The sequence below is a fragment of the Cnephaeus nilssonii genome (assembly GCF_951640355.1).
Source record: "Cnephaeus nilssonii genome assembly, chromosome: 15".
In the NCBI taxonomy this organism is placed as follows: domain Eukaryota; kingdom Metazoa; phylum Chordata; class Mammalia; order Chiroptera; family Vespertilionidae; genus Cnephaeus; species Cnephaeus nilssonii.
The window spans coordinates 68,456,984-68,482,374 of record NC_137086.1 but is presented as its reverse complement, the minus strand read 5'-3'; the positions used below and the strand labels follow the sequence as shown (position 1 = coordinate 68,482,374).

At 40.0% G+C, this 25,391-nt stretch overlaps 1 protein-coding gene across 2 annotated transcripts in view; it reads left to right on the top strand.

Annotated features, from left to right (window-relative positions):
- TMEM182 (transmembrane protein 182) overlaps positions 1 to 25,125 on the top strand; it is a gene marked incomplete at both ends in the record, with an annotated part of 76,270 nt that extends 51,145 nt beyond the window's left edge. For both annotated transcript variants that reach the window (XM_079791660.1, XM_079791661.1), the window contains one exon: positions 24,905 to 25,125. In XM_079791660.1, coding sequence (XP_079647786.1) covers positions 24,905 to 25,125 — 221 coding nt within the window. The remainder of the gene's footprint in view (positions 1 to 24,904) is intronic.
- Between the last annotated feature and the right edge of the window lie 266 nt (positions 25,126 to 25,391).

The window sequence follows — 25,391 nt, the reverse complement described above, 5'->3', positions numbered from 1 at the left end:
CATTTAACACATTATTGTTCTATACTTTTAAAATACTGCAGGAAGGTAATGGCTCTATAGATAACTTCATTTATAGGCATTATCCAAAGTCTTGTATGAATGTAAGGCTCAAATCAACTAATTGTAATGGACTCCAGTGTCATCCCTAACTTGGGGGCACTGTGATTCCATCTCAAAGGGTCAAATCCTTTGCCACTTCTCAGAAAGCGTAGCACTTTCAGGCCTAGAAATTTCGTCCTTGAATTTAAAGCCTAAAGCTGCTTCCTGACTATCTGAGGGCCGACTCTCCAAAGGAATTCCAGAAAAAACTGGTTCAAGAGTGGTGGTCTGGTTCCTCGGTTGGCGGTTCATTTTATGAGAGTTCATGACATTCCTTTATATGTCATATTTTCTAGCTTCAAATATTACATAATGAAGCTTAAAAAGAGAATTAAGGAACTGAAAATAACCAGTCACAAAAAAATGCCTGTGCTCCTGGCCCTTGGCGAGTGTAACTGCTCGGTGAGCACCATTGGATGGCTGTCCAAAGTTCTGTTGACAAGTTGGTGTTTGAGGCAGATAATGCAAGGCAGTGGTTTTTTAATTTAACTGTATTCTTAGTGGGGCTGCTGGGTGTTGGCGGCTTAGCTTGAGCAGGTGTTTCAGGGGCTGCCAGAGCATCAATAAACCCAGTGCCATTTTATCAGTTTGATACAAGATCATGTTTTGTAAAAAAGATTTTGTTGCCATTTTTTTCAAAACCATTTGTATGAGGAAATTTATTTATAATTTCAAGACTATATTTGAGTTAGAAATCACAAATTAAACTATTCATTGTAGCTTGATTCATAATAGCCCAAACCTAGAAAGAGCCCCAACGTTCACCAGCGGGTAAATAACAGGTTGTGGCATATTCATCCATTGCCACACTGCGGAGCAGCGAAAAGAAGGGGGCTGCTGCATGTGCCACATGGGGAGGACGGTTTCTCAGTCACGCTGAGTGGAGCAGCTGAGAGAAGAGACTGCATGCTGTTATGATTTCGCTTCCTTCTGTAGTGACGGACGCTTTGGTGGGGGCGGACCTCTCTGGAGCGACAGGGATGAGTATGTTCCATTTTTCATGGCTTGTGGTTACATTGATGTTTATATTTATCAAAACACATTAAAACATTCACTTAAACTTATATTTTACTCTATTAAATTATCTCTCATTTAAAGGAATGAGAAACAATAAACCTGAATGCCTTTGCCCATTAGAAGAATTTTCAAACCTTTGAAGCTTAATAGAATGCTGTGAATATTACTACCGCGTAGTCTAATATAAGACATGTTTATATGAAGACTATTTGTGCACCTTCAGCAGAAGGCCTTGCCGGGGCGGGGGCGGCGGGGGGGGGGGGTGGTGTTGTCCGGCTGCAGTCCATGTTCCTGTGCAGATCTGCAGAAGACAACTTATGTTTTGTCAAGAATTGCCGTTTCCTTTTAGGAAATGATAGTAAACACATAGTTTATCAAGTTTCTTTTCTGATCTTTCTTCTGGGCACATGGGACTTGGCTTACCTTCCTAGTGGTGCTGCCGACCCAGGCATCCCTACCCAAGCGCCAGGCTGTCCCATCTCTCCAGTTAGCACTGCTCTCCCTGCCTTCCCAGAGCTCGCCTCCCTGCCTGGGAACACGTCTGTCCCATTGTCCCATGTTTGTGAGTGTCTTCAGCTTCAGGTGTTATACCTACTGTCAGTCTGAGTTTGAGTTCTGTCTAATACCTTTGACTTTGGCAGACAATGAACTACAGCAGACCTCATTTATACCCACTGAAAATAGAGTGAGTAAGCTGATGCTACCATCCCTAACATTTAGTGAATCTCACTTTCTAGTTCTATGTAGATGCCCTTGCTGAACAGTGCCCTTTGTCTACAGTGTATCCTGCAGAGAATTTTTCTGATTCTAGTTAACTATTCTCTTTAACTTCCTTCACAATGCATTTTCTGACTATGCGATTCTTTGGCCTTCCCTACACCATTGAAAGCTGAAATGAGTTGACACTGAATTAATGTGGAAGCGTGACTAAAAGAGGCCAATGAATCCTCTTGATTCTTCTCCAATAACTGCCTGTGATTCAAGTTGTTAAAGCTCATTTCAAAGGCAATCCAGCTACTTTTAAGCAGTTAAAGATCACGTTTATTGCTTATCAGTATCCCCAAAGTTTCTGATTTTTAATACAGGCATATGTACTTCTAGGTGAAAATATAGGGGATTGACATTTGACTACTTTTTTTGTAGAAGAAAGTTTTAATTTCTGTGGCTAACATTCTCTAGGAATGCATTTTTAAAGTAGTTCTTTTAAAGATCTTTGTAGTATGAAAGATCTTTATAGTATGCTTTCTTTTCCCATTCTTGTTTCTATGAAATATTGAGGACACAGTTTTTTTCTCAGTCTGACATGGCATTGGAGAAATTCCTTTGCTTTTATTTTCTATTGTGATTGTTTCCATATTGATTATCATTAGCAACTGCATTTCTAATGGCCATTAATGAGTGAATTTTATGTGACCTTTGCGTAAAAAAAAATGCTTCCCAAATGGAACTGATGCTATTCAGAGGGAAATGGTTTCAGCTCAGCCTGCAAGTCCATGTGCAGTCATCAGCTCCGAGGCTCTTGCCACACTGCCAATGAGAAAGCGCCACGACGTTCTGGGTGTGACTTAGCTATGTCTGTGGTTCTTTAATGATCACAGATCATCGTGGGATTGGGGACCACATCTTTTTTTTTTTTTAAATATATTTTATTGATTTTTTACAGAGAGGAAGAGAGAGGGACAGAGAGCTAGAAACATCGATGAGAGAGAAACATCAATCAGCTGCCTCTTGCACACCCCCCACTGGGGATGTACCCACAACCAAAGCACATGCCCTTGACCGGAATCGAACCCGGGACCCTTGAGTCCACAGGCCAACACTCTATCCACTGAGCCAAACTGGTTTCGGCTGGGGACCACATCTTGATTATGCCACAAGTAAGCTATTTTATGAATCTTTGTTGGGATAATAATTAATATTTTCCCACAGTATTAAGATTGCCCCAGCTGGAGAGCCAAGATGGTGGCCAATGGGATGGCAGGCTGCAAGATAGTGTGTGAGTGAAAGAGTGAAAGGAGAGTGTGTGGACGTGCGGGGAGTGTCTGTATTTGTGAGTGAGGGACAGCTATATTCCACAGGACTGTTGGGGACTGGCAGACCAAACTCCCCTGGCCGGGCAGCCTCTACTACTGCTGAAATATTTCCCAGAGCAGCTGTCTCTGCTGCACAGACCACACCATCTTGAAAGGGAGAGAGGCTGTGATCGGAAGCCCAGCCTTACCTTCAACCAGGGAGACCTTGGATACCTCCCGGGACCCTAAAACCACAATGCCCAGGGACCAGCTGCCTCAGCTGCAAACCCATGAACACCGAGACTCCAGCCTCCCCAGCTGCAGGTGCCTAAAAAGTTTGTCTAGGGCAGTGGTTGGCAAACTCATTAGTCAACAGAGCCAAATATCAACAGTACAACGATTGAAATTTCTTTTGAGAGCCACATTTTTTAAACTTAAACTTCTTCTAATGCCACTTCTTCAAAATAGACTCACCCAGGCCATGGTATTTTGTGGAAGAGCCACACTCAAGGGGCCAAAGAGCCGCATGTGGCTCGCAAGCCGCGATTTGCCGACCACTGGTCTAGGGGGATACAAAGCGGTATTGAATATGCGGATGGGACCTGTGCCTTCTCACAGAGCAGATAGAAGGAACAGCTGAATCGAATAACACCCACTCCGAATTGGAGAATTAAACACAGCTGGTGAGGCAATCCGTGGACGGAAAGGTCAGAGATCGCCTGGAGAGAGCTCTGCCTCCTCAGATTCAGCTGGATGTTTGTTGTTTGGGTGTTTGTTGTTTTATTTTTTGGATTAATTGTTGTTTGTTGTTTGCATTTTTTGGATTAGCTGTTGGTTTTTTGGAGCTTTCTCCCCATACACATATATTTTCCCCCTTCTTTTTTCTTCTCTTTCTTTTCTCTCTTACATTTTTTCCTTTTCTCAGTATCATTTTTGCACTCTTTTCTCTCCCCTAATTCTCTATTCTCTGGTGGTCACCTTTGTTTGGGGTTATTGGTACTGTGAATACATTTGTGTTTGGTGACCTGTACATTGTGTCTTGTCGTGTTGTATTTTGTGCCTTTAAGTCAACACAGGAAAGAGAGAGCTATATAACCAGACACCATGGGGAGACAAAGAAACAGCTCCCATACAAAAGAAAATGAGGAATCACCAGAAAAGGAAGTAAATGAAATGGAGGCAAGCAATTTGTAAGAGAAAGAATTCAGAGCAATGGTCATAAGGACGCTGAAAAGGATGGAAGACAAATTCAACAATATGTGTAAGAACCAAGAGGAAATGAAGAAGAACCAAGAAGAAATGAAAAATGAAATTGCTGCAATAAAGAATACAATAGAAAGCATTAACACTAGACGAGAAGAAGCAGAGGACCACATCAGTGAGCTAGAAGACAAGGTAGGAAAAAATACCCAAGCAGAGCAGCAACTGGAAAAAAAAAACCACTTAAAAAACAAGAGGCGAGCCTAAGGGAACTTTGGGACAACATGAAATGAAACAATATCTGCATAATAGGGGTTCCAGAAGAAGAGGAAACTGAGCAAGGACTAAAAAACCTGTTTGAATAAATAATGACAGAAAATTTCCCTGATATTGGGAAGAAGAAAAAACACAAGTCCAACAAGCACACAGAGTCCCAAACAAGATGAATCCAAAAAGACACATTATAATTGAATTGGCAAACACCAACAACAAAGTAAGAATCTTAAAGGCTGCCAGAGAGAGAGAGAAAGTTACCTACAAGGGATCTCCCATCAGACTGTCGACTGATTTATCAACAGAAACACATTAGGCCAGAAGGGAATGAAATGAAATATACAAAGTCATGCAAAGCAAGGGTCTGAATCCAAGAATACTGTACCCAGCAAGGCTATCAATCAAAATTGAGGGTGAAATCAGGAGCTTCACAGACAAAAAAGGACTAAGGGAGTGTATTGCCACCAAACCAGCAATGTAAGTAGTGCTAAAGGGACTGCTAAAAAAGAACAAATAGGAAGGGAAGAAGGAACACAGGCATAAAGAATAAAAATGGCAACAAACAACTACCTATCAATAATTTTAAATGTAAATGGATTAAATGTCCCAATCAAAAGACAGGATAGCTGAATGGATAAGAAAACATGACCCATATATCTGCTATCTACAGGAGACCCACCTCAGAACAAAGGACTCACACAGACTGATGGTGAAAGGATGGAAAACGGTATTTCAGGCAAATGGAAATGAAAACAAGCTGGGGTAGCAATACTTATTATATCTGACAAATTAGACCTCAAAGTGAAGGCATAACAAGAGATAAGGAAGGCCACTTCATAATACTAAAGGGAGCAATTCAACAAGAAGATATGACTCTGGTAAACATATTGCACCCAATACAGGAGCACCCAAATACACACACACACACACACAAAAAAACTTCTGGAAGATATCAAAGGAGAGATTGACAGCAATACAATAATAGTAGGAGACTTTAATACCCCACTATCACCATTGGACAAATCCTCTAAACAAAAAATCAGCAAAGAAACATAAATCCTAAATGGCTCATCAGATCAGATGGAATTAATTGACATCTTCAGAATATTTCACCCCAAAGCCACAGAATATACATTCTTCTCAAGTGCACATGGGTCATTTTCAAAGATAGACCACATATTGGGACACAGGCAAAGTCTCTTCAAATTCAAGAAGGGAGAAATCATATCAAGCATCTTCTCAGATCACAATGGCATAAAAGTAGAAATCAACTACAATAAAAACAATGAAAAAAAAATCAAACACCTGGAGGCTAAATAGCATGCTATTAAACATTGACTGGGTTACCAGAGAGATCAAAGAAGAAATAAAAAGCATCATGGCAACAAACGACAATGAAAACACAATAATCCAAAATCTATAGGACACAGTGAAAGCAGTCTTGAGTGGGAAGTTCATAATTCTATAGGCCTGTCTCAAAAAAACAAGAAAAAATGCTAATAAATTATCTAACCCTATAACTCAAAGAGTTAGAAAGAGAGCAACAAGAAAAGCCCAGTGTAAGCAGAAGGACGAAACAATAAAGATCAGAGCAGAAATAAAGGACATAGAGACCAAAAAAAAAAAAAAAAAAAACAACACACAATACAAAAGATCAACAAAACCAAGAGCTGGTTCTTTGAAAGGATAAACAAGATTGATGAACCTCTAGCCAGGCTCACCAAGAAGCAAAGAGAGAAGACCCAAATAAACAAAATCAGAAATGAAAGAGGTGAAGTAACAACTGATCCAACAGAAATACAAAGGATTATGAAAAAATACTATGAACAACCCTATTCCAACAAATTGGACAACCTAGACAAAATTTACATATTCTTAGAAAAATACAAGCTCCCAAAACTCAATGAAGAAGAATAAAAAAAACCTGAATAGGCTGATAACTACCAACGAAATTGAAGCAGCAATCAAAAATCTTCCAGCAGCAGGGGGAAATCTCGCCATCTTGAAAGGGAGAGTGGATTGTGTTGGAGGCCTGAAAAATTCACAACTGCAGCAACTGCTGAACAGCTGTGAGACCCAGAACACCGCTCCCCAGGTGGCGCGAACGATTGGACTCAAAGGCGCTCTTCACTCCACCACTGAAAGGTCAGATTTCGCCGGGATAGAGTGAGGTTTCTGGTCCCCCCGGGAGAGAGAAACGCGTGCATGCACGGTGGGAGCTGGAGGACCTGGGAGGTCCGTGCCTGGAGAAGCCTGTGGCTGTTGGGGCCGGTGTGATCCGTGATTGTGGAAGGGGCTCCCCAGAGCTGCTAACAGGGGTGATCTCTAAAGAGCAACCTGTTTTGATCTGACGCGGAGGAATAGCCTGGGAGTTTCAGGGGTGTGCAGTCTGCTTGAACTTGCCTGCCAGCCTCAGCAAACCGCTATTGAGTGCCATAGAGAAAAAAAGGCTAGAGAGGCCTTAGAGTCCTGGAAGTCAAAGCAGAAACACTGCCACTCAGAGGCTAAATCACAAATTGACTCTGTAATCAATAAAGGAATACAAGAAATTAACCTTTTGCACTCTGATGTCGAGTGTGACTCGACACGGTTAGCATTAGAATAAAGGAATCGAGAAAAAAGCAAGTGAGTGCAAATGGTTAAGACACCGCCTGCTTAAAAACCAGGTATGGCTTACAACACTGAGGAGCAGTGAAATGCAGGGAACTGCAATACTGTCCAGACTGGGAAACAGGCATGCCAAACAGAACAAGAGAGGAAGTGAATGACCTTCACTACTGCACATTTTATTTTTTATTTTTTTATTTTCATTTTTTGCATCATTTACTTAAGAAACTATTTTTTTCTTTTTTCCTCACTTGATTTTACCTTTTTAATTATTACATTTTTATTTGCAATCAGCATTATTACTACTACTATTTTACCTTTTTTATTTAATTTGTTTTTGTTTTTTATTTATTTTTATTTTTTAAAGTGTCATTTTATTTTCTCTTTATTTTACTTCAGATTAGTGTTCTGCAGTCTATTTCCATCTTTCCTTCACCATTGTTTTATTCTATATCAACTCTACCTTTATGTATCACTCTCTTCCTAACCTTTCCCCTTTTGGTGTCCTGTTTATCTTAACCCTTTCCTGCTCTAGATTTTCCCTATTCTTTCTGTTTACCCCCTGCTAAAATTTCACCCTACTTATGTATCTAATTTCCAACCCTCTTCTCCAAGTCCATACACACCTCTCTCTTTGCTGTCTTAACTATCAAAAAAAATGTTTTTCTTTCTGTCCTTTTGTTGTAGTTTGCTTGAATGTTGATTATATTGAATTTTTATGCTTTTTTGTGAGATTGTTTTGCTTATTCATTTTTTGTTTTTTTTTTTTGTTTGCTTTGTTTTTGTTTTTTACTTCTGTTTTCCCTTGCCTCGCTTGATATTAGTTGGTGTTGTAGTTTGTATTAATCTCCAGGTACTTGTTGTTAGCATTTACTGTGATTAGTGGTTGTTCTATTGGAGTTTTCTCCCCATATATATAGTTTGTCCCCCTTTTCTCTCTTAGTCTCGTCCTAGTCTCTCTTATTTTTTTTATTTCTCTTTTTTTCTCCTTTTCCCAATTTCATTTTGACACGCCTTTTATTTCTTTTCTTTTCTTTCTTTTTACTCTTCTTTCTCTCCTATCCCCTAATTTGCCTTTCTCTGGTGGTCACCTTTATTGGAGGTCATTAATATCGTGAATACATCTCTGTTCAGTGCCTTGTGTGTTGTACCTGGTTGTGTTGTATTTTGTGCCTTTAAATCAACGCAGGAGAGAGAGAACTATATAACCAGACATCTGGAGAAGAGAGACTATGGGGAGACAAAGAAACAGCCCAAATACGAAAGAAAAGCAGGCATCACCAGAAAAGGAAGTAAGTGAATTAGAGGCAAGCAACCTATCAGAGAGACAATTAAGAGAAATGGCCATAAGGACGCTGAAAAGGATGGAAGACAAATTCAACAATATGTATAAGAACCAAGAGGAAATGAAGAAGAACCAAGAAGAAATGAAAAGTGACATCGCTGCTGTGAAAAACTCAATAGAAAGCATCAAGAGTAGACTAGAAGAAGCAGAGGACCGCATCAGCGAGCTAGCAGACAAGATGGAAAAAAATACCCAAGTAGAGCAGCTTCTAGAAAAAAAAATTAAAAAGCAGGAGGAGAGCCTAAGGGAACTTTGGGACAACACAAAACAAAACAACATCCGCATAATAGGGGTTCCAGAAGGAAAGGAAACTGAGCAAGGAATAGAAAACCTGTTTGAAGAAATAATGACAGAAAACTTTCCTGATATAGGGAAGAAAAAACCCACACAAATCCAAGAAGCACACAGAGTCCCAAGCAAAATGAACCCCAAAAGACCGACGCCAAGGCACATTATAATTAAACTAGAGGCCCAGTGCATGATTGAATCATGCACGTGTAGGGTCCCCTACACGCTTTCACTTTTTTGTGGTGGAGCTGGGTGCCTGTCCGCTGGTGTACCAGGCCTTTCAGAAGCCTCTGGCGCAGCGGAGGCTTCTGAAAGGCTTGGTGCCGGAGCAGTCAGGCACCCAGCTCCCCCACTTTTGATGGTCCGCGGCCGCTGAGGGGGGCTACCCTGCTGTTGAGAGGCGCAGGGGGCGGGAGTCCTGCCCCCTGCACCTCTCAACGGCCGCTGAGGGGGGCTGCCGCGGACACCTGGCTACCCTGCCGTTGAGAGGCGCAACTGGGTGTCCGTGGCAGGCCCCCTCAGTGGCGGTGGATCTGGCCGTTGAGAGGCACAGGGGGCGGGAGTCCCGCCCCCTGCACCTCTCAACAGCAGGGTAGCCCCCCTCAGTGGCAGCGGATCCGTGCCTCTCAATGTCCGGATAGGCCACCCTGAGTCCCGCCCCCCAGCCTCCCACTGCCCAATTGTGGGCGTAGTGGAGTGATGGTAATTTACATGTTACTCTATTATTAGATAGGATTGGCAAACACCAACGACAAAGTAATCTTAAAAGCAGCCAGAGAGAGACAGAAAGTTACATAAAAAGAAAACCCCATCAGACTAGCAACTGATTTCTCAACAGAAACTCATCAGGCCAGAAGGGAATGGAATGAAATATACAAAGTCATGCAAAGGAAGGGTCTGAATCCAAGAATACTGTACCCAGCAAGGCTATCAATCAAAATTGAAAGTGAAATCAGGAGCTTCACAGACAAAAAAGGACTAAGGGAATTTATCACCACCAAACCAGCAATGCAAGAAATGCTAAAGGGTCTGCTGTAAAAAAAAAAAAAGAAAAAAAAAAAGAAGAAGAAGAAATAGGAAGCGAAGAAGGAACACAGGGGTATAGAATAAAAATGGTGACAAATAAGTACCTATCAATAATAACTTTAAATGTAAATGGATTAAATGCCCCAATCAAAAGACATAGGGTAACAGAGTGGATAAGAAAACAAGACCCATATATCTGCTGTCTACAAGAAACCCACCTCAGAAAAAAAGACTCACACAGACTGGGGGTGAAGGGATGGAAAAAGGTTTTCCAGGCGAATGGGAATGAAAGAAAAGCTGGGATAGCAATACTTATATCTGACAAATTAGATCTCAAAGTGAAGGACATAACAAGAGATAAGGAAGGCCACTTCATAATACTAAAGGGAGCAATCCAACAAGAAGAAATAACTCTGGTAAACATATACGCACCCAATACAGGAGCACCCAAATACATAAAGAAACTCCTTGAGGATATCAAAGGAGAGATTAACACCAATACAATAATTGTAGGAGACTTTAATACCCCGCTATCACCATTGGACAAATCCTCTAAACAAAAAAATCAGCAAAGAAACATCAATCCTAAATGACTCACTAGACCAGATGGAATTAATTGACATCTTCAGAACATTTCACCCCAAAGCCACAGAATATACATTCTTCTCAAGTGCACATGGGTCATTTTCAAAGATAGACCATATGTTGGGACATAGGCAAAGTCTCTCCAAATTCAAGAAGATAGAAATCATATCAAGCATTTTCTCAGATCACAGTGGCATAAAACTGGAAATCAACCACAATAAAAACAATCCAAAGAAATCAAACACATGGAGACTAAACAGCATGCTATTAAACAATGACTGGGTAACCAGAGAGATCAAGGAAGAAATAAAAAACATCATGACAACAAATGACAATGAAAACACAATAATCCAAAATCTATGGGACACAGTGAAAGCAGTCTTGAGAGGGAAGTTCATAGCTCTACAAGCCTACTGCAAAAAATAAGAAACAATGATAATAAATTACCTAACCCTACAACTCAAAGAGTTAGAAAGTGAGCAACAAGAAAATCCCAGTGTAAGCAGAAGGAAGGAAATAATAAAGATCAGAGTGGACATAAACGACATAGAGACCAAAGAAACAGTACAAAAGATCAACAAAACCAAGAGCTGGTTCTTTGAAAGGATAAACAAGATTTATGAACCTCTAGCCAGGCTCACCAAGAAACAAAGAGAGAGGACCCAAATAAACAAAATCAGAAATGAAAGAGGTGAAATAACAACAGACCCCACTGAAATACAAAGGATTGTTACAAAATACTACGAACAACTCTATTCCAACAAACTGGACAACCTAGAGGAAATGGACATATTCCTAGAAAAAATATAACCTTCCAAAACTCAATCAGGAAGAATCTAAACAGCTCAATAGACCAGTAACTATGGAAGAAATTGAAGCAGTCATTAAAAAGCTTCCGGAAAACAAAAGCCCAGGGCCAGACGGCTTCACAGGAGAGTTTTACCAAACATTCAAGGAAGAACTAAAACCTATCCTTCTCAGACTATTCAAAAAAAATTCAAGAGGAAGGAACACTTCCAAGCTCCTTCTATGAAGCCAGCATTACCCTAATACCAAAACCTGATAAAGACAACACAATCAAAGAGAATTACAGGCCAATATTCCTAATGAACATAGATGCCAAAATCCTCAACAAAATTCTAGCAAATCAGCTCCAGCAGTACATCAGAAAGATCATACACCATGACCAAGTAGAATTTATCCCAGGAATGCAAGGCTGGTTCAATATCCGCAAATCAATAAATGTGATACATCACATAAACAAACTGAGAGATAAAAATCACAGTCATATCAATTGATGCAGAAAAAGCATTTGACAAAATCCAACACCCTTTCTTGATAAAAACTCTCAACAAGGTGGGAATACAAGGATCATACCTCAACATAATAAAAGCTATATATGATAAACCCACAGCAAACATCATACTCAATGGGCAAAAACTAAAACCATTTCCCCTAAGAACAGGAACAAGACAGGGATGCCCACTCTCACCACTCCTGTTTGACATAGTACTGGAAGTATTAGCAATTCCAATTAGACAAGAAGAAGAAATAAAAGGCATCCAAATTGGAAAAGAAGAAGTAAAGCTGTCCTTATTTGCAGATGACATGATATTGTACATAAAAAACCCGAAAGACTCCATCAAAAAACTAATAGAATTAATAAATGAATTCGGCAATGTAGCAGGATACAAAATTAACGCCAAGAAATCTATGGCCTTTCTATATACCAATAGTGAACTTACAGAAAGAGAGAATAAAAAAGCAATCCCATTTACCATCACACAAAAAAAATTAAGATACCTAGGAATAAACTTAACCAAGGAGGTAAAAGACCTATACACAGAAAACTACAGGACACTGAAAAAAGAGATAGAGGAAGACATAAACAGATGGAAGAACATACCATGTTCATGGATTGGTAGAATCAACATCATTAAAATGTCCATACTACCCAAAGCAATCTACACATTCAATGCACCCCCCATTAAAATACCAACGGCATATTTCACAGACCTAGAAAGAACTCTCCAAAAATTCATCTGGAATAAAAAAAGACCCCAAATAGCTGCAGCAATCCTGAGAAAGAAGAATAAAGTAGGAGGGATCTCAATACCAGATTTCAAGCTGTATTACAAAGCCACTGTTCTCAAAACAGCATGTTACTGGCACAAGAACAGAAATATTGATCAATGGAATAGAATAGAGAACCCAGATACCAATCCAAACCACTATGCTCAATTAATATTTGACAAAGGAGACATGAACATACAATGGAGGCAATACAGTCTCTTCAATAAATGGTGTTGGGAAAATTGGACAGATACATGCAAAAAAATGAAACTAGATCACCAACTTACACCATACACAAAAATAAACTCAAAATGGATACAGTAATTAAACATAAGACGGGAAACCATAAAAATACTAGAGGAATCCAAAGGCAGCAAAATCTCAGACATATGCCAAAAGAACTTCTTCACTGATACTGCTCCTAGGGCAATGGAAGCTAAAGAGAAAATAAACAAATGGGACTACATCAAAATAAAAAGCTTTTTTACAGCAAAATAAACTATCAACAAAATAATAAGAAATCCCACTGTATGGGAGAACATATTTGCAAATGTTATCACTGATAAAGGTTTAATCTCCAACATCTACAGGCAGCTTATACAACTTAATAAAAGGAAAATAAATGATCCAATAAAAAAATGGGCAACGGACCTAAATAGAATCTTTTCAAAAGAAGACAGAAGGAAGGCCAAGAGACACATGAAAACATGCTCAAAGTCACTAATTATCCGAGAGATGCAAATCAAAACGACAATGCAGTACCATCTCACACCGGCCAGAATGGCTACCATCAACAAATCAACAAACGACAAGTGTTGGCGAGGATGCAGAGAAAAAGGAACACTCGTGCACTGCTGGTGGGAATGTAGACTGGTGCAGCCACTGTGGAAACAGTATGCAGTTTCCTCAAAAAACTGAAAATGGAACTCCCATTTGACCCAGTAATCCCACTCCTAGGCATATATCCTAAGAAACCGGAAACACCAATAAGAAAGGATATATGCACCCCTATGTTCATAGCAGCACAATTTACAATAGCTAAGATTTGGAAACAGCCTAGGTGCCCATCAGCAGAGGACTGGATCAGAAAACTATGGTACATCTACACAATGGAAAACTGTGCTGCTATAAAAAAGAAGGAATTCTTACCATTTGCAGCAACCTGGATGGAATTGGAGAACATTATGCTAAGTGACATAAGCCAATCAATGAAAGAAAAATACCACATGATCTCACTCATTTATGGATAATAAAGAATATTATAAACTGTTGAACAAAAAGATAGATACAGACACAGTAAAGCATCAAACAGATGGTCAAATTACAGCGGGAAGGTTAGGGAGAGGTGGGGGAGATAAGAGATCAACCGAAGGACTCTTATGCATGCATATAAGCATAACCAATGGACACAAACTCTGGGGGGTGAGGGCATGTATGGGAGTGGGGTGGGGGGGCAATGGTAAGATATGTACACATATAATACCTTAATAAAAAAAATAAAAAAAATCTTCTAGCAAACAAAAGCCCTGGTCCGGACGGCTTTACAGGGGAGTTCTACCAAGCATTCAAAGAAGAACTAAAACCTATCCTCCTCAGACTATTCCAAAAAATTCAAGAGGATGGCACACTTACAAGCTCTTTCTATGAAGCCAACGTTATCCTAATCCCCAAACCAGATAAAGACACCACACACAAAAAAAGAAAACTACAGGCCAATATCCTTGATGAACATAGATGCTAAAATCCTCAACAAATTTCTAGCAAATCAGATTCAGCATTATATTAGAAAGATCATACACCATGACCAAGTGGGATTTATTCCAGGGATGCAAGGATGGTACAATATCAGCAAATCAATAAATGTGATACATCACATAAACAAACTGAGAGACAAAAATCACATAATCATATCAATCAATGCAGAACAAGAATTTGACAAAAATCCAACACCCTTTCTTGATAAAAAGTCTCAGCAAGTGGGAATAGAGGAATCATACCTCAACATAATAGAAGCCTTATATGACAACCTACAGCCAACATCATACTCAATGGGCAAAAACTAAACTCATTTCTCCTAAGAACAGAAACAAGACAGGGATGCCCACTATCACCACTCCTGTTTGATATAGTACTGGAAGTGCTAGTCATAGAGATCAGACAAGAAGAAGAAATAAAAGTCATCCAAATTGGAAAAGAAAAAGTAAAACTGTTCTTATTCTCAGATGACATGATACTATACATAGAAAACCCCAAAGACTCCATCAAAAAACCATTAGACCTAATAAATGAATTCAGCAATGTAGCAGGATACAAAATTAACACCCAGAAATCTATGGCCTTTTTATACACCAATAATGAACTAACAGAATGAGAAACGAAAAAAACAATCCCATTTACCATTGCACCAAAAAAATTAAGATACCTAAGAATAAACTTAACCAAGGAGGTAAAAGACCTATACTCAGAAAACTACAGGACATTGAAAAAAGAGATAGAAGAAGACATAAACAAATGGAAGAACATACCATGTTCATGAATTGGTAGAATCAACATCATTAAAATATCCATACTACCCAAAGCAATCTATAGATTCAATGCAATCTCCATTAAAATACCAATGGCATACTTCAAAGATCTAGCACAAACTCTCCAAAAATTCATCTGGAATAACAATAATAAAAAAAGACCCCGAATAGCCACAACAATCCTGAGAAGGAAGAACAAAGTTGGAGGGATCACAATCCAGATATCAAGCTATATTACAAGCCATGGTTCTCAAAACTGCCTGCTACTGGCACAAGAACAGACATATAGACCAATGGAACAGAACAGAGAACCCAGAAATTGACCCAAGCCATTAGGCTCAATTAGTATTTGACAAAGGAGGCAAGAGCATACAATGGAGTCAAGACAGTCTCTTCAATAAATATTGCTGGGAAAATTGAACAGGTACATGCAAAAAAAAAAAAAAAAAAAAGAAGAAAGAAACTAGATCACCAACTTACACCATACACCAAAACAAACTCAAAAAGGCTAAAGCACTTAAATGTAAGACAGGAAACCATAAAAATCCTACAAGACTCCATAGGCAGCAAAATAGCAGACATATGTCATAGCAATATCTTTACCGACACAGCATCTAGGGCAGTGGAAACTAAGGAGAAAATAAACAAATGGGACTGCATCAAAATAAAAAGCTTCTGCACAGCAAAAGAAACCATCAACAAAACAACCAGAAAACCCAATGCAGGTGAGGACATATTTGCCAATGATATCAAAGATAAGGGTTTAATCTCCAACATTTACAGGGAACTCATACAACTTAACAAAAGGAAGATAAAAACCCAATAAAAAAACGGGCAAAGGATCTAAATAGACACTTTTCGAAAGAGGACATACAGAAGGACGAGAGACATATGAAAACATGCTCAAAGTCACTAATCATCCAGGAGATGCAAATCAAAACAACAATGAGATACCATCTCACACCTGTCAGAATGGCTATCATCAACAAATCAACAAATGACAAGTGCTGGAGAGGATTCGGAGAAAAAGGAACCCTCGTGCATTGCTGGTGGGAATGCAGACTGGTGCTGCCACTGTGGAAGACAGTATGGGACTTCCTCAGAAAGTTGAAAATGGAACTCCCATTTGACCTAGTAATCCCACTTCTAGGAATATATCCCAAGAAACCAGAAACACCAATCAGAAAGGATATATGCACCCCTATGTTCATAGCAGCACAATTTATAATAGCTAAGATTTGGAAACAACCTAAGTGCCCATCAGCAGATGAGTGGATTAAAAAAACTGTGGTACTTCTACACAATGGAATACTATGCTGCTATAAAAAAGAGGAACTTTTACCATTTGCAACAACATGAATGGAACTGGAGAGCATTATGCTAAGCGAAATAACCCAGTTGGAGAATGATAAATATCACACGATCTCACTCATATGTGGGATAGAATGTTCAACATAATTTGATGAACAAGAACAGATCCAGAGACAAATGGCAGGGGAGGGGGGTAGTATCATAGCAGGCCTGCTCTGTTCTTTCCATTGCATCTCATGAAGTGATGGCATCAATTTGTGACATCACTGGTGATATTAATTTTGATCACTTGATGAAGGTGGTATTTGCTTGGTTTCTTTAGCATAAGGCTACTATTTTTCTCTTTACAATTATTAAGTGTTTTGTGAGAAGAAACTCAGAGCCTGTGTAAATATTTATTACTCATCTAAATTTCACCCACTAGTTTTAGCATTGTTTCTTGCCTGAATTATTACTTAAATAACTGCCAAGTGGGGATTTCAAATTTAAGTCTTCCTTCAATTTCATAAGGAAAAGCTTTCCCCTCTCCCCACTCATTTACTCACTCTTTTACTTATATCACTGTGGGTTCATGGATCTTATTTTATACAATGATATATGACGTGCCACTATCATTATTTGTTTGATAACAAATTGTCTCAGAATTGGCTATGGGAAGCCCCATCAATCTGGCTCCTGAAACATTCCCATCATTCTTTGAGCACATCTTTATTTTTGGTAAAGCAAGATATTTCAGTTTCACCTTGTACTTTCTGTTCCAACTTGAATTCATATCCTGGTTCCTGGTATTTAGAAGCCAAGATCTGGACACTTAGTGTGCACTGTGCTACTAGGGTGTTGTTGATCTCAGACCCTCTCAGGGGACAGTACGGAAATGTATGTAGGTATGTACACACAGGTATGTTTTAATACACACACACTTTTACTTCTATATTCATCCCTCTACCTATCTCCATAAATTCACAGATATATTCAATCCCAAACAAACACCACAGAGTTCATTCTAGCTTTCCCCATTTTAAATTTGTAACTCCCTTTTCAGGCAGTAAAAACCTGGCTCCAATGACCTCAATGTATTTATTCATTTGATTGGTTTACCTGTACTAACAGTCCCCTGACTGCTCTCTTGGCCACATTTCCCGTGCAGAACCCTGTCATAAGTTCTTGCTGCTCCATCAGCTAAACCACTGGCCTTGGTGTAAATACTTCCCCATGTTTGTTAGTTCATTTTACTTCTCTCTGTTTTTGTGTGCATGCGCACATACACACCAGGTGTAATACTCTGACACTTCAATGGGCATAGAAACACTGTTTTTCCCCAGGCATAAGCCATAATAAAAACTGATCTGAAATGAACTAAATGGATTATGCCTTCAGTTAGTGAACAAGTTAAATGTTATAGTGATAGAAACACCTATTATTCATTTCCTCCAGGGTGTAATTGCTCTTGCAATAATAGCAGTATTTAAATATCAGTAATTCTTCCTTATTAAGAACCATCTACATGATTTCCAGCAATACATTTTTTAAACACTCTAAATTAAGAAGCGGATTTTGCAACTTTTGAAACAATGTATATCAGGCTACTAGTTTTTCACAGAGGCAATTTTATTTTTTATAAAAATATCTGCAAGCACAGGAGATTCACCTCATTCAATGAAGATGAAAACCTTGTCAGCAACTAATAACGATTTGCAAAGAATATATAAATCACTGAGTCAACCTTTACATTAGCAGAGAACACTGTCTCCATATTTGCTGAAAAAATGCATTGAAACACAGAGTTGCCAAACGACACATGGCATGGCCATATTGTTGCCATGATCTGAGGTGGCTTTGCCAGAGCTTGCTCACAGGCTCCGACTCCTGTTTTCATGATGTGATGTTGCTCAGTGGTTAGATTGCTCTATTCTGTGCTCCAGCATTTGCATTTTTATCACAGACCACGGTGTGAAGGGTGCTTATCAGCGAAGCATCCCATGCTGAGTCCTCACTGCTCTGTAGCTCCCATCACCATTATGAGAAAGGTTAAGCTCTGATACTGACACACCTTGACATATTCACGGGCCCTTCTTTTCTGTTTACTTGTTAAGATCGGTTATGAGATTGATGGCCCAAGAGAGAGAGGACCTCCTGAATACTGTAGGAGCACAATTAACGCAAGAAGGGTGATTGATGGCTAGCTAGGCTCTTAAAAGTGATCCTCTCCTGCCAATATGCCTCAGCCTCTGCTCCTGGCCAGAGTTCTGGTTCTCTTTCGGACACACTGGCATTTAGAATACTGTGATTTTATACCTGATGGGTCAGTTTGTTAAATCAAAGAGTAAATAGTTCCTTGACATGTTTGGCTTGACCTTTTGGACAAATAGCAAGTCACCTCAAGTATCTTTTGCTTCACGACAAATTTGAATTCCTCAGGATGTGTGGTTTGTGTGTGGGACCTGTCACTCACTCACTAGGGACTCAGCTTAGCTCATGCTCCTGAATTGGCAGCCCAATGAGGTCCTCTCCCTCATTCTGTTACTACAGCCACAGTCACGAGGAAGAGTATGTGCTTAGTGGTAGTCTCGAATTCTAGCGTTCATGAAGCTCTTCTGTCACATTTCTTAAGATCAACTGTGCAACACTATAGTATTTTCTCTACTCATAATTACAACAGCATTTTTGAACAGGTGGATTAAAGTTACATTGAAATTGTTGGTAATTTGTGATGTTGTCTTCCAATCAGTGGTTAAACATTTTCCTTCTTTCCTTCCTTCCTTTCCTTTCCTTCCTTCTGTTCCTTTTTGCCTCCCTTCTTTCCCCTCCCTCCCTCCCTCCCTTTCTCCCTCCTTCCCTTCTTCATTAATCCCTTTCTTTGCTTAATAGGCTCCTGATCTCAAACCTGTGGTTTCCTCTTCCACTGACTCTTTATTTTCAGTCCCCTCCCTCATTTCTACAAGACAGTGTTTCTTTCTTTTTTTCCTTTTTGAATTTATTGGGGTGATATCTCCCTATATATAAAAGACTAAGCAACCGGTTGACCACTCAACTGGTCAACTGGTAGCTATGACGTGCACTGACCACCAGGGGGCAGATGCTCAATGCAGGAGTTGCCCCCTGGTGTCAGTGTGCTCCCACAGCAGGAGCGCTGCTCAGCTGGCAAGCACAGCTGGCGGCAGGAGCCTCTCCAACCTCTGTGGCAGCACTACCAAGTGGCGGTGGCAGGCACAGTGGGGCCAGGATGAGCAGGAGCAGAGCGGCACCCAGCACCAGCTCAGGCTCCTCCCCAGCCACCGGCCACTTCGTGTACTACTACATCCCCCAAGGGGTCCCAGATTGTAAGAGGGTGCAGGCCAGGCTGAGGGACCCCACCAGTGCACAAATCCATGCACTGGGCCTCTAGTTAGTTAATAAAATTATATAGGTTTCAGGTATACAATTATACAATACATCATTGGGGTATTGTATTGTGTGTTCACCACCCCAAGTCAAGTCTCCTTCCATCACCCTTTATCCCCTTTTACCCTCTTCTAACTCCCCCTCTTCCATCTGGCAATCACCATACTGTTGTCTGTGTCCATACGTTTTCCTTTTCTTTTCTTTTTTCTTTGCTTAATCCCTTCACCATTCTCACCCAGCCCCCAAACCCATCCTCCAATAGCTGTCAGTCTGTTCTCTGTGTCTATGAGTCTGTCTCCACTTGGTTGGTTACTTTATTTTGTTCATTAAATTCCATATATAAGTGAAATCATTTAGTGCTTGTCTTTCTCTGACTGGCTTATTTCACTTAGCATAAAACTCTCCAGTCCATCCATGCTGTAGCAAAAGGTAAGATTTCTTTCTTTTTTACTGCTGAGTAGTATTCCACAGTGTAAATGTACCACAGCTTTTTTATCCACTCATGTACTGATGGGTACTTGGGCTGCCTCCAAATCTTGGTTATTATAAAGTGCTTCAGTGAACATAGGGGTGCACATATTCTTTTGAATTAGTGTTTTGAGTTTCTTTGGACATATTCCCAGAAGTGGAATTGCTAGGGTCATAAGGTAGCTCCATTTTTAATTTTTTTCAAGTAACTGCATACTATTTTCCATAGTGGCTACACCAATATGCATCCCCAATCCAATAAAAAAATGGGCAAAGGACCAGAGTAGACACTTTTCCAAAGAAAACATACAGCAAGCCAATAGATGTGTTCAATATTACTAATCATTAGATAAATGAAAATAAAAACCACAAGAAGATATCACCTTATACCTGTCAGAATGGCAATCATCAATAAATCAACAAACAACAAATGTTGGTGAGGATGTGGAGAAAAGGGAACTATTGGTGGGGATGCACTGTTGGCGGGAATGCAGACTGGTGCAGCCACTGGGGAAAGCAGTATGGAGTTTCCTCAAAAAATTAAAAATGGAACTGTCATATGACTCAGCAATTCCACTTCTAGTAGATTGATTAATGAATTCAGTAAAGTACCTGGATACAAAATAAATATCTAGAAATCAGTTGCATTTTTATACACCAATAATGTATTATAAAATGGGAATCTGAAAAAAAACAATTCCATTTACAATTGCTTAAAAAATACCTAGAAATAAATATAACAAAGGATGTAAAATACCTGTACTTGGAAAATTATAGGACACTTAAGAAAGAAATTGAAGAAGATAAAAATAAGTGGAAGCATCTACTGTGCTCATGGATAGGAAGAATTAACATAGTCAAAATGTCTATACCACCCAAAGCAATCTATAGATTCAATACAATTGATATCAAGATACCAATGGCATTATTTCACAGAACTAGAGCAAATATTCAAATAATTTATACGGAAACACAAAAGACCCCAAATAGCCACAGCAATCTTGATAAAGAAGAAAAAAATAGGATAAATCATGCTACCTGATATCAAACTATACTACAAGGCCATAGTAATCAAAACAGTATGGTATTGGCATAGAAACAGACATTAAATCAATGGAACCAAACAGAAAGATCAGAAATAAACCCAGGACTTTATAGCCAATTGATATTTGAGTGAGGAGGCAAAAACATGCAATGGGGTAAACATAGTCTATTCAATAAATGGTATTGGGAAAATTGGACAAATATGTGCAAAACAAAACAAAACAAAACTAGACTACCTTACACCATATAAAAGAATAAACTAGGAATGGATTAAAGACTTTAATGTTAGACTCTAAACCATAAAAATCCTAGGAGAAAACGTAGGTAGTGGAGAAACCAAGATGGCGGCATAGGTAAACACCTAAACTGCTGCCTCGCACAACAATTTCAAAACTACACTAAAAGACAAAATGGACATAATCCAGAACCACAGAAAGGCTGGATGAGTGGAAATTCTACAAATAGAAGGAAAGGGAAAAGCACACTGAGACTCAGAGGAGCTGCAGGAGGCAGAGGTACTGAGACGCACGTGTGCACGGAGAGGACTGGCAACTGAGTGTGTGGCTGGCTTTCTCAAGTGGGAGGGAGACAAAAGCTTCCGAATGCACTGAACTCCAGTTCCGGGAGAGACTCTGGGGACCCTGACTCATTCGGGGAGAAACTGGACTGTCTGGCAGCGGGCGGAACTCGAGGGCAGCTTTCTCTTAGAGGTGCTTGCAGCGATTACCACGGGACACTGAGACACGGGCCTATTAGGGCAGGGCTGATGGGAAACCAATGCTGTCTGCTCCGCCTTGAGACTCTGCCCCATTCAAGCTGAGCACAGAGGCTTTTGCAAGTCTTGCCCCATAAGGGTGTCTCCAGCACAGAAGTTCTCCCACCGTAGACACAGCTGATCCTCACAGCCAATGGCCTGGAGGTCAATTCCTCCCAGTGATACCAACAACAATCAAGGCTTAACTACAACAAGACTGTGCACACAGCCCACAAAGGGGTGCACCAAGAGTGTCCACCTCAGGTAACTGGGGAGGCTGAGCCACTGGGCCCTATAGGACACCTAGCACACAAAGCCACTCTATCAACTCAGGGAAGCAGCCAAAATGCGGAGACAAAGAAACAGATCATACATGAAAGAAATGGAGGAAAGCAAACGACTGGATATAGAGTTCAAAACCACAGTTATAAGGTTTTTCAAGGATTTTCTAGAAAAGGCCAATAAATTTAGTGAGACCCTCGAGGATATGACAAAGGACCAACTAGAAATTAAGCATACACTGACTGAAATAAAAAATATTATACAGAGATCCAGCAGCAGACTAGAGTATTGCAAGAATCAAGCCAAAGATTTGAAATACAAAGAAACATAAAACACTCAACTGGAAAAGCAAAAAGAAAAAAGAATCCAAAAATTTGAAGATAATGTAAGGAGCCTCTGGGACAACTTCAAGTGTACCAACATCAGAATTATGGGGGTGCCAAAAGAAGAGAGAGAGCAAGATACTGAAAACCTATTTGAAGAAATAATGACTGAAAACTTCCCCCACCTGGTGAAAGAAATAGACTTACAAGTCCAGGAATCACAGAGAACCCCAAACAAAAGGAATCCAAAGAGGACCACACCAAGACACATCATAATTAAAATGCCAAGAGCAAAAGACAAAGAGAGAATCTTACAAGCAGCAAGAGAAAAACAGTTAGTTACCTACAAGGGAGCACCCATATGACTGTCAGCTGATTTCTCAACAGAAACTATGCAGGCCAGAAGGGAGTGGCAAGAAATATTCAAAGTGATGAATAGCAAGAACCTACAACCAAAATTACTCTACCCAGCAAAGCTATCATTCAGAATTGAAGGGCAGATAAAGAGCTTCACAGATAAGAAAAAGCTAAAGGAGTTCACCACCACCAAACCAGTATTATATGAAATGCTGAAAGGTATTCTTTAAGAAGAGGAAGAAGAAGAAAAAGGTAAAGATAAAAATTATGAACCACAAATACATATCTATCAACAAGTGAATCTAAAAATCAAGTGAAAAAAAATCTCATGAACAGAATAAACTGGTGAATATAATAGAATCAGGGGCATAGAAAGGGAGTGGACTGACAATTCTCAGGGGGAAAGGGGTGTGGGGGGTGCGGGAAGAGACTGGACAAAAATCGTACACCTATGGATGAGGACAGTGGTGGGGGGCAGGGGAGTATGGGCAGAGGGTGGGGTGGGAACCGGGTGGAGGGGAGCTATGGGGGAAAAAAGAGGAACAATTGTAATAATCTGAACAATAAAGATTTATTAAATTAAAAATAAAAGAAAGGGCTGGGGTGGGGGGCTCCAGGAAAGATGGCAGTCGCGCCGCCCTCTAATTCGCTGAACAAGAGAGCCTGCTCCTTAGAGAGATGTCCTGGGAATACCTCCCCCACTCACCCTGTCTGCTGTCCCCTCTGAGGGGGCAGGGGTGGGACAGAGAGACTACAGCCTCCCTTATGAGGGTAGCCAAAAGGCCCCTCTGAGAATGAATGAGTCAGGGGGTGTCAAAATACTTCACATCACCCAGCCGGTATGGCTCAGTGATTGAGTGTCAACCCATGAACAAGGAAGTCATGGTTCTATTCCCAGTCAGGGCACATGCTGGGTTGTGGGCTCAATCCCCAGTAGGGGGTGTGCAGGAGGCAGCCAATCAATGATTCTCTCTCATCATTGGTGTTTCTATCTCTCTCCCTCTCCCTCCCTCTCTCTGAAATCAATAAAAGCATATTAAAAAAAAACAACAACATAGGTAGTAAAATCTTGGACATTTATCATAGCAATATTTTTTCTCATGTATCGCCTCAGGCAATGGAAACAAAAGAAAACACAAACAAATGGGACTACATCGAACTAAAAAGTTTTTGCACAGCAAAGGAAACCATCAACAAAATGAAAAGACAACCCACTGAATGGGAGAACATCTGATTAATTTCCAGAATTTATAAGGAACTTATAAATTAAAAGGCAGTATATCTTTATTCTATAACCAATCTTCAACATATACGGTATATTTTAATTTTAAAGAATCATGTATATTCTTTTACATTAATGTTTTTATCTCTTTCTTGTCTGGTACTTAATGTTGACTTTTATTTTCATAGCCATATGTAAATGTAGCACTAGTTATCTGTGTTATAGTAATACAACAATATTAGTCAGAAAGACCTGAGCATAAAATTACTATGTTTGCACATACTGAAAACTGGGTTAGTAGCACCTATTTTATCAGTTTATTGTACATAATGAAAGAAATAATGTATTACAGTGCTTATCCCAAACCAGGCATCAGTAAAGATGGGTAAATGTAGAATTGATTCCACCAGGCAGGGATCTTTGACTCTTATGCTCACAAGCTCCTAATACAGTGCCTGGCACACGGAAGTTCTCAGCAACTCTATGTCATCTGTTGCCTTGTCGTGGCTCTTACTCTATAGCTCTCATCTTCAGTGCCTTGAAAATTAAACACAACAGAGCTGCATATAAAGTACATAACAAAGGGTCTGACACAAAGAAGGTGATTTGGCTAGAATTATATTTTTAGAGACATCCTTAGGCAAACGCTTGGTGAATGTTCTTGGGAAAACATCCTCGGAAAGGCTAATGGTCCTTTTTTTCTGTCCTCCAGGCATCCTGTTTTCCCTGGTGGTGATCCTGTACGTCATCTGGGTCCAGGCAGTGGCTGACATGGAAAGCTACACCAACACGAAAATGGAAGACTGCTTGGATTTCACGCCTTCTGTCCTGTACGGCTGGTCGTTTTTCCTGGCCCCAGCCGGGGTGTTCTTTTCTTTGCTCTCTGGGTTACTATTCCTAGTTGTTGGGCGGCATATTCAGCTACACCACTAACCACACTGTTGCCACCGGCGTTTTCTTAAGAAGTTTGAAAACAGCATATTTTATTTTAATTTGCTCCAGTGATCCTAGCAGAGAATTAGTTGATGTGACTTCTTAGTTGCTATTTCAATTAGCCATTTCACTTGTGATTTTCTCTAATAAGAGGGTTCTGGAATCTCTTCAGACACCAACATGATTTCATCTTTTAAGTGCCACCAAGAACCTGGTTCTTCAGGAAGCAGGTAACAAGGCCTCCTTCATTGCTCTTGCTAGAGATC